This window comes from Asparagus officinalis, chromosome 9 (assembly GCF_001876935.1).
Source record: "Asparagus officinalis chromosome 9, Aspof.V1, whole genome shotgun sequence".
NCBI lineage: Eukaryota > Viridiplantae > Streptophyta > Magnoliopsida > Asparagales > Asparagaceae > Asparagus > Asparagus officinalis.
Genome location: NC_033802.1, coordinates 67,935,933 through 67,949,107, shown reverse-complemented (window position 1 = coordinate 67,949,107; position 13,175 = coordinate 67,935,933). Strand labels below are relative to the sequence as shown.

At 36.0% G+C, this 13,175-nt stretch overlaps 1 protein-coding gene across 1 annotated transcript in view; it reads right to left on the bottom strand.

The window, feature by feature from the left end:
* The window catches only part of LOC109823789 (serine carboxypeptidase-like 1), a 40,453-nt gene extending 27,575 nt beyond the window's left edge, over window positions 1-12,878 (bottom strand). The window contains exons 1-5 of the mRNA XM_020390165.1: window positions 12,762-12,878; window positions 12,517-12,662; window positions 890-966; window positions 317-439; window positions 108-210 (exon numbers count right to left, since the gene is read on the bottom strand). Of these exons, the coding sequence (XP_020245754.1) occupies window positions 108-120 (13 nt within the window). The 5' untranslated portion in view covers window positions 121-210; window positions 317-439; window positions 890-966; window positions 12,517-12,662; window positions 12,762-12,878. The remainder of the gene's footprint in view (window positions 1-107; window positions 211-316; window positions 440-889; window positions 967-12,516; window positions 12,663-12,761) is intronic.

Below are 13,175 nucleotides of genomic sequence, written 5' to 3'. Positions count from 1 at the left end.
AACTTCTACTCTATCAAGCTGGCAAAATAAACTAACAAGAACGAAAATATTATTCCATTATCAGTGAAGTCCTCATAGCCAGAATGGGAATAAGTGGTTGACTTTACCTTTCGCAACCATGCTAGCAACGATAGGAACAATTTTTCCTCCAAATGAATCACCAGCAATATAGAGATGATTGGAAATGAACTGCGGATGTTCGACAAGCCACTGCGGCAATACGCATAATGAGTTTTCTTCGATATCGCGCTCCAAGGTAAATAATAAATCTATGTTTTGATCAAAGAAATTAACTAATCACAAGATGTAATCACACCTTTCTCAGAAACTCGTAGGCTTGTTTTGACGTAATCGTGTCATCAACCACGTAGCCTTTAGGATTTCTCGAGAATGAGAATCCAGTTCCAACAGGAGAGTCGACCCAGATGACGTTAGCAACCTAAATTTTCAATAAAATTAAAACATATAGGACAACAAAAAGGATTGCATCACTTGAACTAGGGGACAAATTTTGAAAACAGACCCTTTTGCAAAAATATTCTTAAAAAAAGACTTGTTTTGAAAATATTCATAAAAAATGATTCAGTTTTAGTCCTGAGGCTGAAACTTGATCGTTTTTTGTGAAAAATATTCACAAACTTCACGAGAGTTGAACTCCCGTGAAGTTTTGTTATGAAAAAAACTTCACGGAGTTCAACTCCCGTGAAGTTTGGAAACATTTTTCACAAAAAAACGACCCAGTTTCAACAAAGTATGTCGTTTTTTGAAAATAAAATGAAAAAATAGGTAGTTTTTTGAAAATAAAGTGAAAACGGGTCTTTTTTGAGAATATTTTTACGAAAGGGTCTGTTTTCAAAATTTGTCCCTTGAACTATGTTAGAGAGTTAACCTTTGTCCAACCATAAGGATTATATACCAAAGATGGTAACCTCCCATCATATTTTGAAGTCACAAATTTTACAGGACCTGTATAAGGAGAGTGTAAACAAATTATTACGGAACTCATGGGATGAATAATCCTGTCAAATCACGATAATCGTAAAATAACCTATATATGTTATACTTTAAATTAATCCTGTCAAAGACTAAAGAAACAGATGACTTTCGTTGTGCAGCCTTTCATGAGGGGAACCGACAACCTTTATGTCCCCTCAATGTCGAAGGCTTGTACGACAGATCATGAAGGGATTTTCGAAATGGGAGGCACAAGGGACACACCATCTACCACACTCTCAATCACACCACCTCTTTTGCTACGGTATACGGACCCACATGAGATTTTAAAATTAAAATCTCATGTGGGCCCTGTGCACTATAGCAAGAGAGATGGTGTGGTTGGGAGTGTAGTAGAGGGTGTGTCCCTATCATTATTTTTTCGAAATTGTGATAAAGAAAGAAATGCGGGCCCCATCTCTTTTCTTTCTTCCTTTCCACCGCAGGTTGAATGACAGGAGCAAACAAACGGTGCCGCATTTTTTGAAAGAAAAAAAAGGCCTACCGCGACCCGTCACAGAAAATAATATTTATTTATTGGTGCATAGTGTTCGTCCAAACACTATAAATAGGCTAACAATTCTTCAAGAAAAAATAATCTCAGAAACAACTCTTCTTATAGTAGAGTAAGAGAGAGAAAAGAGAGGCTAAAAGAGAGCACTCGGTAAGAGAAAATTGTGAGCAATTTTCAGAGTGAAAGTTGGGATGTGAGTTGAGTGTGAAAAACATTTGTAAATTTTCTCCCTGTAGTGAAAGATCTGCAGCAGCCCGTGGACGTAGGCAATTTTGTGCCAAACCACGTAAATTTGTGTCATCTTATTGCGCATTTATTCACTTTCTCATAAATCTAGTGATAGGGGAATTTGCGTAATTTTCCAACAACTGGTATAAGAGTTCTGGTTGTGACGCCTGTCAATTTTTTTGTAAGATTGCTATTCACATGAATAGTGAATTTTATGAATAGTAAAATTTTGTCGGCGATACTAGTTTCGTCAATAGCAGTGTTCTAATACACGGTGGTTCGCAGAAATTGCCAGAAACGATCCAGAGGAAGTCAGATTCAAGTGGGAGTGATGGCTGCAGACGAAGGGAAGGTAAAAATTGAGAAGTTTGATGGTGCAGACTTCGGCTTTTGGAAGATGCAGATCGGAGATTATCTGTACCAAAAGAAGCTGTATCAACCTCTCTCAGGAAAGAAGCCAGATGACATGAAGGATGAAAAGTGGGCTCTTCTGGACAGACAAGCCCTTGGAGTTATCCGATTGACGTTATCCTGCAACGTTGCTTTCAATATAGTAAAGGAAAAGACCATGACGGGTCTTATGGCGGTTCTCTGCAGCATGTATGTGAAGCCGTCTGCCTCAAACAAAGGTCACTTGATGAGGCGACTGTTCAATTTGCGGATGACAGAAGGCGCTTCGACAGCTCAACATCTCACTGAACTCAATACGATCACAACCCAGTTGAGTTAAGTTGGGATTGAGTTTGATGAAGAAGTACGAGCGTTGGTCCTTTTGTCTTCCCTACCAAAAAGCTGAAATGCTACAGTCACAGCTGTGAGTAGCTTGTCGGGAAGAAACAAGTTGAAGTTCGATGATGTTCATGATCTGGTTCTCAGTAGGAGATCCGACGGAGAGAGTCGGGTAAAGCTACAACTTCTTCAGTACTGCATACAGAGTCAAGAGAAAGAAACTCAATCAGAGGAAATGGATCAAAGGATAGGAGGTCCAAATCCAGGAATCCCAGCAGCTCGAAGGCCATCGAGTGTTGGAAGTGTGGGAAAATCGGGCACTACAAAAATCAATGCAAAAGTGCACAGAAGGAGTGGGAGGCAAAGGCAGATGCAAATGTTGCTTCCACCTCAGGAGGAGATGATGCATTAATATGATCTTTGGAGAGAGCAAGGAGAAGTCTTGGGTGTTAGACTCTGGAGCATCGTTCCATGCTACTTCGTAGAAAAAATTCTTTGAGAGGTATGTCCCCGGAAACCTTGAAAAAATATATCTTGGTAATAATCAACTGTTTTCTATTGTTGGCAAAGGTGTAGAGTAGATTAAGTTGAACGGGTCAGTATGGAAGCTGAAGGATGTCAGACATATTCCCGACCTAAGAAAGAACTTAATCTCAGTAAGCCAGCGGGCTAGTGAAGGCTACACTACGACTTTCCATGATGATGATTGGAAGATTTCAAAAGGCACAATGACGATTGCTCGAGGCAAGAAAAGCGGCACCCTCTACATGACGGCAGGTGCACGTTGTTCGATCACAGTTGTAGTAGGAAATGAAACTTCAAATTTGTGGCATCGGAGACTTGGCCACATAAGTAAGAAGGGGATGAAGATTATGCACACAAAGGGAAAATTCCCAGATCTATAATCAATGGAGATAGACATGTGCGAAGATTGCATACTTGGAAAGAAGAAGAGGGTTAGCTTTCAGACAAGTGGCAGAACCCCAAAGAAGGAGAGGCTTGAGCTCATTCACTCGGATGTTTAGGAGCAACAACCATCTCATCCATTGGTGGGAAACATTACTTCGTGACTTTCATCAATGATCACTCTCGGAATGTATGAGTTTACTTTCTAAAGTATAAGTCTGAAGTGTTTGAGGCTTTCAGGAGATGAAAAGCCATGGTCGAGAATGAGACCTGTCTAAGAATAAAGAAGCTCAGAATCGACAATGGTATGAAGACACCAGATTCAAGAAGTTCTGCTATGAGCACGGGATCAGAATGGAGAGAACCGTGCCCGGTGCACCTCAGCACAATGGTGTGGCTGAGCGGATAAACCAAACGTTAACAGAGAGAGCCAGGAGCATTCGAATACAGTCAGAACTACCGAAGCAGTTCTGGGCAGAAGCAGTCAACACAGCAGCTTACTTGATCAACCGAGGTCCATCGATTCCATTAGAGCACATAATACCAGAGGAGGTATGGTGCAGAAAAGAGGTAAAACTCTCACATCTCAAAGTTTTTAGTTGTGTAGCTTATGTGCATATTAGTGATCAATACAGGAATAAGCTTGATCCCAAGTCTAAAAAATGCATTTTCATTGGCTATGGTGAAGATGAGTTCGGCTACCGTATTTGGGACAACGAAAACAAGAAGGTGATCAGGAGTTGAGATGTGATATTTAACAAGAAGATGATGTACAAGGACATGCACAAGACAGATGCCAGTGACTCAGAGAGAGAGAGTCAACATTTGTAGATGTAGATGATGTCCCAGGTAACCTCTCGGAAGAACCCAATGCAAAAGGTCCTCAGCCAGAAGATCCTATAGGACAGAACGGTGCACAAGAGCCCGATGTACCAGCTCTGATATTGAGAAGATCTTCTCGACCTCTTGTGCTAAACATGATATATATAAACTATTTGTTGTTGACAGATGGAGGGGAGCCTGAAACCTATGACGAAGCTTGTCAGAGTGGAGATGCGAGCAAATGGGAGTTTACCATAAAAGAAGAGAAGAAATCTATGATCTCCAACTAGACATGGGAACTAGCTGAGTTGCCCATGGGGAAGAAGGCACATCATAACAAGTGGGTGTATCAGGTGAAAAAGGAACATGATGGTTCCAGAAGGTACATAGCCCAACTAGTTGTCAAAGGGTTTCAACAGAAGATCCAAGGAAGTAAGAATCCAGCGGATATGTTGACAAAGACGGTGACTATTGAAAAACTGAAGCTGTGTTCAGCTTTAGTTGGTTTGCAATAATATCAAGACCGGGGAAGAGCTGCTGCATAAATCGAGATGTGAAAACAGATTGAAATCAGTCTTCAAGTGGAAGATTATCATGCGGGCGAAAATTTTGACAAAGAAAGAAATGCAGTCCCCATCTCTTTTCTTTCTTTCTTTTCACCGCTGATTGAATGACAGGTTGAATGACAGGAGCAAAGAAACGGTACCGCATTTTTTGAAAGAAAAAAGGTGGGCGGGCCCCACCGTGGGCCCCGTCACAGAAAATAATATTTTTTTATTAGTGCATAGTGTTCTTCCAAACACTATAAATAGGCTCATAATTCTTTAATAAAAAAATCATCCCAGAAACAACTCCTCTTATAGTAGAGTAAGAGAGAGAAAAGAGAGGCTAAGAGAGAGAGAGCACTCAGTGAGAGAAAATTGTGAGCAATTTTCAGAGTGAAAATTGGGATGTGAGTTGAGTGTGAAAAACACTTATAAATTTTCTTCCCTTAGTGAAAGAACTACAGCAGCCCGTGGACGTAGGTAATTTTGTGTCGAACCACGTAAATTTATGTGTCATCTTATTGCGCATTTATTCGCTTTCTCATAAATCTGGTGATTGGGGAATTAGCATAATTTCCCAATAACAATGACAATGACTTTTCAATCTTTTAGAAAGGGATCTATTGGGATTGTGTCTTTGATTTGTTGTATAATTTTATGAGAATTAAATAGGGTTAGAGATCTATCATGATCAGGAGAATGAGTCTCATCATGATTAGAAGTTTGTATCATATTCTAATTAGGAAGTTTGGCTAGAGATAGGGTTTTGGTTTTCCTATATATATTCTTTTATTTTTGAAGAAAAAAACTAAGGAGAAGGGAGAGAGCCAATATTTTTGTAATCTAGGGTTAGCAGATGGCGTACACTGATTCAAGGATATTGTACAAGAGGCGAGGGTTTCGTGATCTTTATCCATGCAAAAGATTACAATATTAGGAGAGGATATCGTAATCTTTGTCCGCTCAAAGATTGTAAGTAGTGGGTTTTGGAGAGAATATGAGAGTTGATTATGTGAGGTTGAGAGATTGAGAGACGAGAGTTGAGTGGTTCCTCTTATAGTTCTCCTTGATACATAGTGGATTTCTCGTATTGTTGCCCTGTGGATATAGGTCGAAGATGGTCAACCAAACCACATAATGTTGGCCTTCTTGTTTTAATGATGATTTATAAACAATTTATATCTAATATTATTTGTCTAGTGTTTGTGTTTTATTTATTCTAGGCAAACAATATGTTGTAGGATGGATGGAATCGAGCATTCACGATCATATCCAATGGAGGTTAATGGAATAGTGGTTGAATCCTTGCATTTCAAGTTGAAGATCCAAGTTCAAGCTTCATCCGCAAGTTTACCAAGTCAAGCTTATTGAAGATCAAGATCAAGCTTGGGTAATTTAGTTTAGCTTTTTATATTATGTGTGTTAGTACTTTAAGCTCAATCATATACACACATACACGTTTTGGTTTTTGTATATATATAGTTATATATATACATATATGTTTTGGTTTGATAGTTTTCATGTTTTAATATGAAACAATTGAATATAATTAGAAAACATATTTTTGTTTCATACTTACATGCATATATATGATTTCATCAATATCAAGTTTATTTAGTTCAATGAAATCATATTTACTTTTGAAATGTTTACAAAATATGCAATTTTGTGATTTTTATAGTTTTCTTGGTTTTTGGACTTAATAATAATCATATATATATTTTATTAAGTCTACAAAATCATTTTGTAAAGTTTCAAAACATGGTTTAGCCAAAATGTCAAAATTCATATGTTTATATTTTTATGTTTTGGACATATTTGCAAAATGATGATATTTTACAAATGAGAAATGCAATTTGAAAAATTCCTTTTGTAACATGTTCATTTACATGTTTATATACATTTCCCAAAGTTTTATTATTTTTGGACATCATTTGTTATATTTAACAAATTTTCAAAATCAACAAAAACATGTTCAAAACCTGAATATTTTCAGTGTTAGTTTGCGGTCGACCGCCTTGAGTCAAAAGACTTAGAATGCTTTTTGATGGCTCGCGGTCGACCAGGTGCAAGCCAGATAGTTTTGCGGTCGATCGCCACGGTCGACCTTCTGTTGTCCAGAGCCATAGTTTTGTTGTTTTGTTGCTTGCGGTCGACCGCGAGTTTCCCACGGCCGCCCGCCGATCTGACCGTTGGGTTCCAACGGCTAGTTCCTGAGTTGTTTTCTTATGGGCTTTTGGGTCATTTTCTTGGGGTTTTTGGCTGAGGTTTTGGGAGGCTATAAATACCCCCCTTGCTCTCATCTTTCACATGAATCCTAGAGAATGTTTTAAAAAGAGTTAACAATAGTTTAAGCTTGTTTTGTGTTTGTTTAAAAGAGTGTTTAAGAAGCTTTTAAGCAATTGAGTGTTTTGGGTTTGTGAAATCAATTTCACAAGAGCTTGAGGAGGTCCTATTGGTGCTTGAGCATCCAACCATCCTCCCTCAATCTCTTGATCTATTGAGAAGTTTTCTAAACTCTATTTCTAGCTCTTTTATATATATTTGATTATCATTGTCATTAAGCTAGAACTATATTGAATTTAGTTTTGATTTATTTCTCTTTACTTACACACACACAATCATTGAGCTTATTGTATTTACATTCATAGTATAATTGGGTTGTGAGTTTGTGTAACCTAAAGAGTGAGCTTATAATTCATTTTCATCCATTATAGAGAACAAACACTTTGTATTGTGCTTAATTGTGAGATTCACTTTGTAATACACTTGTACACTGAGAGAAGTGTGTGGTGTGAGTCGGGGATCGTCCCAAGAGGAGTGGCGTCGGTTGACTAACCTAGGGAGAGGTTGTATCCGAGCACTTGAGGGAGACATGTCTGTGACCAACATTTGAGAGGGTGTAGAGTGAGATTGCAAGAGTGTTGATTATAAAGTTTTTGGTTCGCTAGAAAACCGATAGTATGAGGTGTATACGTTATTCGGGTGAACGTAGAAAACCCGTTGTGATAGTGGAGATCTCCTCGAGATGAGGAGCGGAGACGTAGGTCGTAGGGACCGAACTCCGTGAACATATCATGTGTTTGAGTTTGCATTGGCGCACTTACTCTTGTGTTTATATTTCTTATCGTCATTGTGCATTGCTCATTATTTTTATCATCCATTATCTTGTTTATTTTGTTTACCCTTGTGTATATCACTTATCCTAGCTCACATATCTTGTTGTATTTCATACTTGTTAGGATAACATGTTAATTAGTTTTAATTGGCATTAAATCGGATTAGATTAGCATAAGATCCTAATCACCCCCCATCTAGGGTCTAACACATAAATCTTAGTGTTCCTTCTTGTTGATTGTGATTGTTTTCTATCTTATTGACTGTGGGTTAGCTTCCGAGTTACGAAGATCGTAGTACGCGGAGAGACTAAAATTCCTAATAAGTTGTATCAGAGCCATGGTGATGAATCCGGGAGTTATTTTTAAGATTGAAGTCGTTGTCGTGTGAAATTGAAGGGCGTCGTTATAAGAATCAAGATGAAGAAAAAGAAGAAAATATTGTTCAAGTGGGTGAGGGTGTGGTTAAAAATTATTAAATCAAATCCAACGGTGCAAATTAACTTGTCTTCTGATAGAGGGTTTGGAGGTGGATTTCGACGATCTAGGAGTTGATTCACAAGTTTTGGAGTGATCTAAACACGATTGGATGATTTGATTTTTTTGGATTTTGCTCAGATTGGTCAGAAAGTACTAATAAGTTCTGATGGTGGTAACGAGACAGATCTAGGGCAAATAGGGCAAACAAGTATGTGACGAATAAGACTGGCGTAGAGAATCAGACATGATTCTAGCAGTAGAGTTGTCAGCATATAATTATTCATAGCCATCTCGGAAGCAGGAGTTGGTTAGTGTGTAGACTCAAGGAGGACAATGTCAAATTAGGTGGAGCTTGCAAGCAAACACGATTGAGTGACACACATGCTGATGGAGATGATAGTATTAGACTTGAAGACGATAAGCGCTCATATTCGGTTCAACCTAAGTGATGGAGGTGATAGAGGCATCCAACTTATAGAGTGGAGTAGGAGAGGTGCACCGATATGATTCAAGACAAGTGATGCAGGTAGAGTATGAGGAAGGCAAGTGGGGGAAGGCTACTTTCAAGCTCAGGTCAAGAGGAGAAGCATGGTTGATTTGCTTCTAATGTCAAAGGTGGCAAGATATCTTGGTGTACACAAGAGAGGTGGAGGCGTCATGGCAATGTAGATAATAGTGGGGTCATGAGACATCCTAGTTGGAGTGCATGTGTTCTGATTAGAAGTGTAGGTGCTTCGATTTGAAGTGCAAAAGAATAGAAGATGCTAGCGGGAGAGGCAAAGTTTCAGGATAGCGATGATATATCTTCAATGGAGTTTGGAATTAAATCTAAGGTGAAGATTGTTGGGATTATGTCTTTGATTCTTTATATAACTTCATGAGACTTAAAATAAGGTTAGAGATCTATCATGATTAGGAGATTATGTCTCATCATAATTAGGAGTTTTTATTATATTCTAATTAGGATGTTTGGATAGGTGTAGGGTTTTGGTTTCCCTATATATATTCTTCTATTATTAGAGGAAAAAAAAGGAGAATGAAGAGAGCCAATATTCTTATAATTTAGGGTTAGCAGAAGGCGTAGCCTGATTCAAATATATTGTGCAAGAGGCGAGAGTTTCGTGGTCCTTATCCGAGCAAATGATTATAACTTTAGGAGAGAGTTTCGTAATCTTTGTCTGTTCAAAAGATTGTAAGGAGTGGGTTTTAGAGAGAATATGAGAGTTGATTATATATGTGAGGTTGAGAGATTGAGAGATGGGAGTTGAGTGGTTCCTCTTGTAGTTCTTCTTGATTCATAGTGGATTTCTCGTATTATTGCCTTGTGGATATAGGTCGAAGTTGATCGACCGAACCACATAAGTATTGGTGTTCCTTCTTCTTGATTGTGGTTATTTTTTGTCTGATTGACTATGAGTTGACTTCTGACTTGCGTAGGTCATGTTACGTGGAGAGACTAAAATTCCCTAACAGGATTTCCCTTCGTTCAATATCTGATTTCTTATAGTTCATGTATCTTTTCTCACTGTCATTTACAACTAAAAATACTTTAATATATAAAAGTAAGAAATTAGTTTAATTACGCTCATGATAAAGTCTGATATATATAGACAATTAGACAGTGTATTTTATCTGCGAGCTGGTAATATTGAGTACTTGGACGTTGGACCTATACAAACTGGTATAATGGTGTCATCTGAGGATCTAAATACAAAAATTGGGTTTAATTACGAAACTTAAAAATAAAACATTATGTTTCATGCTCTAGTATTATCTGCAAATTTCATAAATAAGTAGCCAGAAAGCTAGAAAAATAGAATTTCTCTCTAATTATTTGTCGCCATAGAAGTGCCTTTGTTATGACGTCTATGTAGGCCTATCCATTTAGCCGGTGCCCGGCCGGGCCCGGGTTGGCCCGGAAACCCGGGTAGTGGTAAATTTTAGGAATTTGAAGAGGAGGTTAGTGGTTCAAATCCTAGCCACAATATATATATATTTAAAGTTCTTTGATTAGGCCTTGGGCCTCTTGGGCTCTTCGAATTATTAAAATATTTTTAATTTCTTTTGTTTCTATGAATTCTACAAGTATATATATGAGCCCTTTTGAATTATTCAATTATTTTTAATTTTCTATGTTTCTATGAATTCTACAAGTATATATATGAGCCCCTTTGAATTATTCAATTATTTTTAATTTTCTTTGTTTCTATGAATTCTACAAATATATATATGAGCCCCTTTGAATTATTCAATTATTTTTAATTTTCTTTGTTTCTATGAATTCTACAAATATATATATGAGCCCCTTTGAATTATTCAATTATTTTTAATTTTCTTTGTTTCTATGAATTCTACAAATATATATATGAGCCCCTTTGAATTATTCAATTATTTTTAATTTTCTTTGTTTCTATGAATTCTACAAATATATATATGAGCCCCTTTGAATTATTCAATTATTTTTAATTTTCTTTGTTTCTATGAATTCTACAAATATATATATGAGCCCCTTTGAATTATTCAATTATTTTTAATTTTCTTTGTTTCTATGAATTCTACAAATATATATATGAGCCCCTTTGAATTATTCAATTATTTTTAATTTTCTTTGTTTCTATGAATTCTACAAATATATATATGAGCCCCTTTGAATTATTCAATTATTTTTAATTTTCTTTGTTTCTATGAATTCTACAAATATATATATGAGCCCCTTTGAATTATTCAATTATTTTTAATTTTCTTTGTTTCTATGAATTCTACAAATATATATATGAGCCCCTTTGAATTATTCAATTATTTTTAATTTTCTTTGTTTCTATGAATTCTACAAATATATATATGAGCCCCTTTGAATTATTCAATTATTTTTAATTTTCTTTGTTTCTATGAATTCTACAAATATATATATGAGCCCCTTTGAATTATTCAATTATTTTTAATTTTCTTTGTTTCTATGAATTCTACAAATATATATATGAGCCCCTTTGAATTATTCAATTATTTTTAATTTTCTTTGTTTCTATGAATTCTACAAATATATATATGAGCCCCTTTGAATTATTCAATTATTTTTAATTTTCTTTGTTTCTATGAATTCTACAAATATATATATGAGCCCCTTTGAATTATTCAATTATTTTTAATTTTCTTTGTTTCTATGAATTCTACAAATATATATATGAGCCCCTTTGAATTATTCAATTATTTTTAATTTTCTTTGTTTCTATGAATTCTACAAATATATATATGAGCCCCTTTGAATTATTCAATTATTTTTAATTTTCTTTGTTTCTATGAATTCTACAAATATATATATGAGCCCCTTTGAATTATTCAATTATTTTTAATTTTCTTTGTTTCTATGAATTCTACAAATATATATATGAGCCCCTTTGAATTATTCAATTATTTTTAATTTTCTTTGTTTCTATGAATTCTACAAATATATATATGAGCCCCTTTGAATTATTCAATTATTTTTAATTTTCTTTGTTTCTATGAATTCTACAAATATATATATGAGCCCCTTTGAATTATTCAATTATTTTTAATTTTCTTTGTTTCTATGAATTCTCTCTCTATATATATATATATATATATATATATATATATATAAAGAATAATGGAGGTGAGCTGGCAGCTCACCTCTCCCCGTGAGCTGCAAGTGTATGACATGTGAGCCCCCTACTATATTTTTTAAAATTTTTGAGCATTTCGTTAAAATTATAATTTTGTCATGTTATTTTGAGTTTTTTTTCTATTTTTTGGAAACTTAAGATTTAAAAAAAATATATAGTTCATATGATACAAGATAGTTCATTATTATGCTTAGTACATTTGACAAGCTAAGATTAGATATGTTGATCATCAAAATTAACCTTAAGTCTATTAATTTAAGGATTAAACTGTTGAAATAGTATGACCAATATATATTCTGATATTTCGAATCCAGATATTTCAGGACATAACTTTATCTATAACTGTATTCTATCTAGTATAGATTTTACTAACTATAGCCTTATTTTTTTTTTTTTTTTTTTTTTTGTAAAAAATATCCTTACGTAGATATTTCCTAGGATATGAAATGTTTTGTGCACTCCTTTCGTACAACCATTGCTTGATTATACGTACGTTAACAACAAAATGGTAGGGATCTATATATATATCTTAGTTTCTGTACCAATTTCGAAGACGAGACCGCTGAATGCAGAGCAGCCGGGGCCTCCGTTGTGCCAAAGTATGAGAGGGTCCTCTTTAGGGTTCCTCTCTGACCGTATGAAGTAGTAGAACAGCTCCACGCCGTTCACCTCATCAACGCTTGCGTACCTATAATTTTTGAAGGTTAGTTACAGTGCTGAAAACTAATTAATCGATCGAGAAGAGGAAAAGAAAGGGAAGAAGAAGAAGAAGAAGAAGAAAACTGACCCGGTCTCGAGGTGGAAGGGGAGAGGTCCTTCGAAGCCGGGGAGATGAGTTATGGTCACTGCACAGAGAGCAGGAGATGAGAAGAGGAGCAAAGGAAGAAGAGAGAGAAGAGGACGAGCCATTAATTGCTCGTTAAGAACTCGAAGAAGCAGAAGCTAGACGAGAAGATGAGTTATGGTCGCTGTCTTTTTATGCTAAGTGGTTCCAGCTACAGAATCGTTGACTGTGATAACTGTCGTTTTTTAAACTAATTAAGTGGTTCCGGGCTTCCGGCTAAAAAACGCTGACTCAAATATCACACGACAAATTATTATTTGAGCTTTGCTACGGGGACCCAGAATATGGGACCAATAGGAGGGATAAGTGAGGTGTCCCCCTCCTATTGGATAATGAGTTGGCCATCATTAATGATGA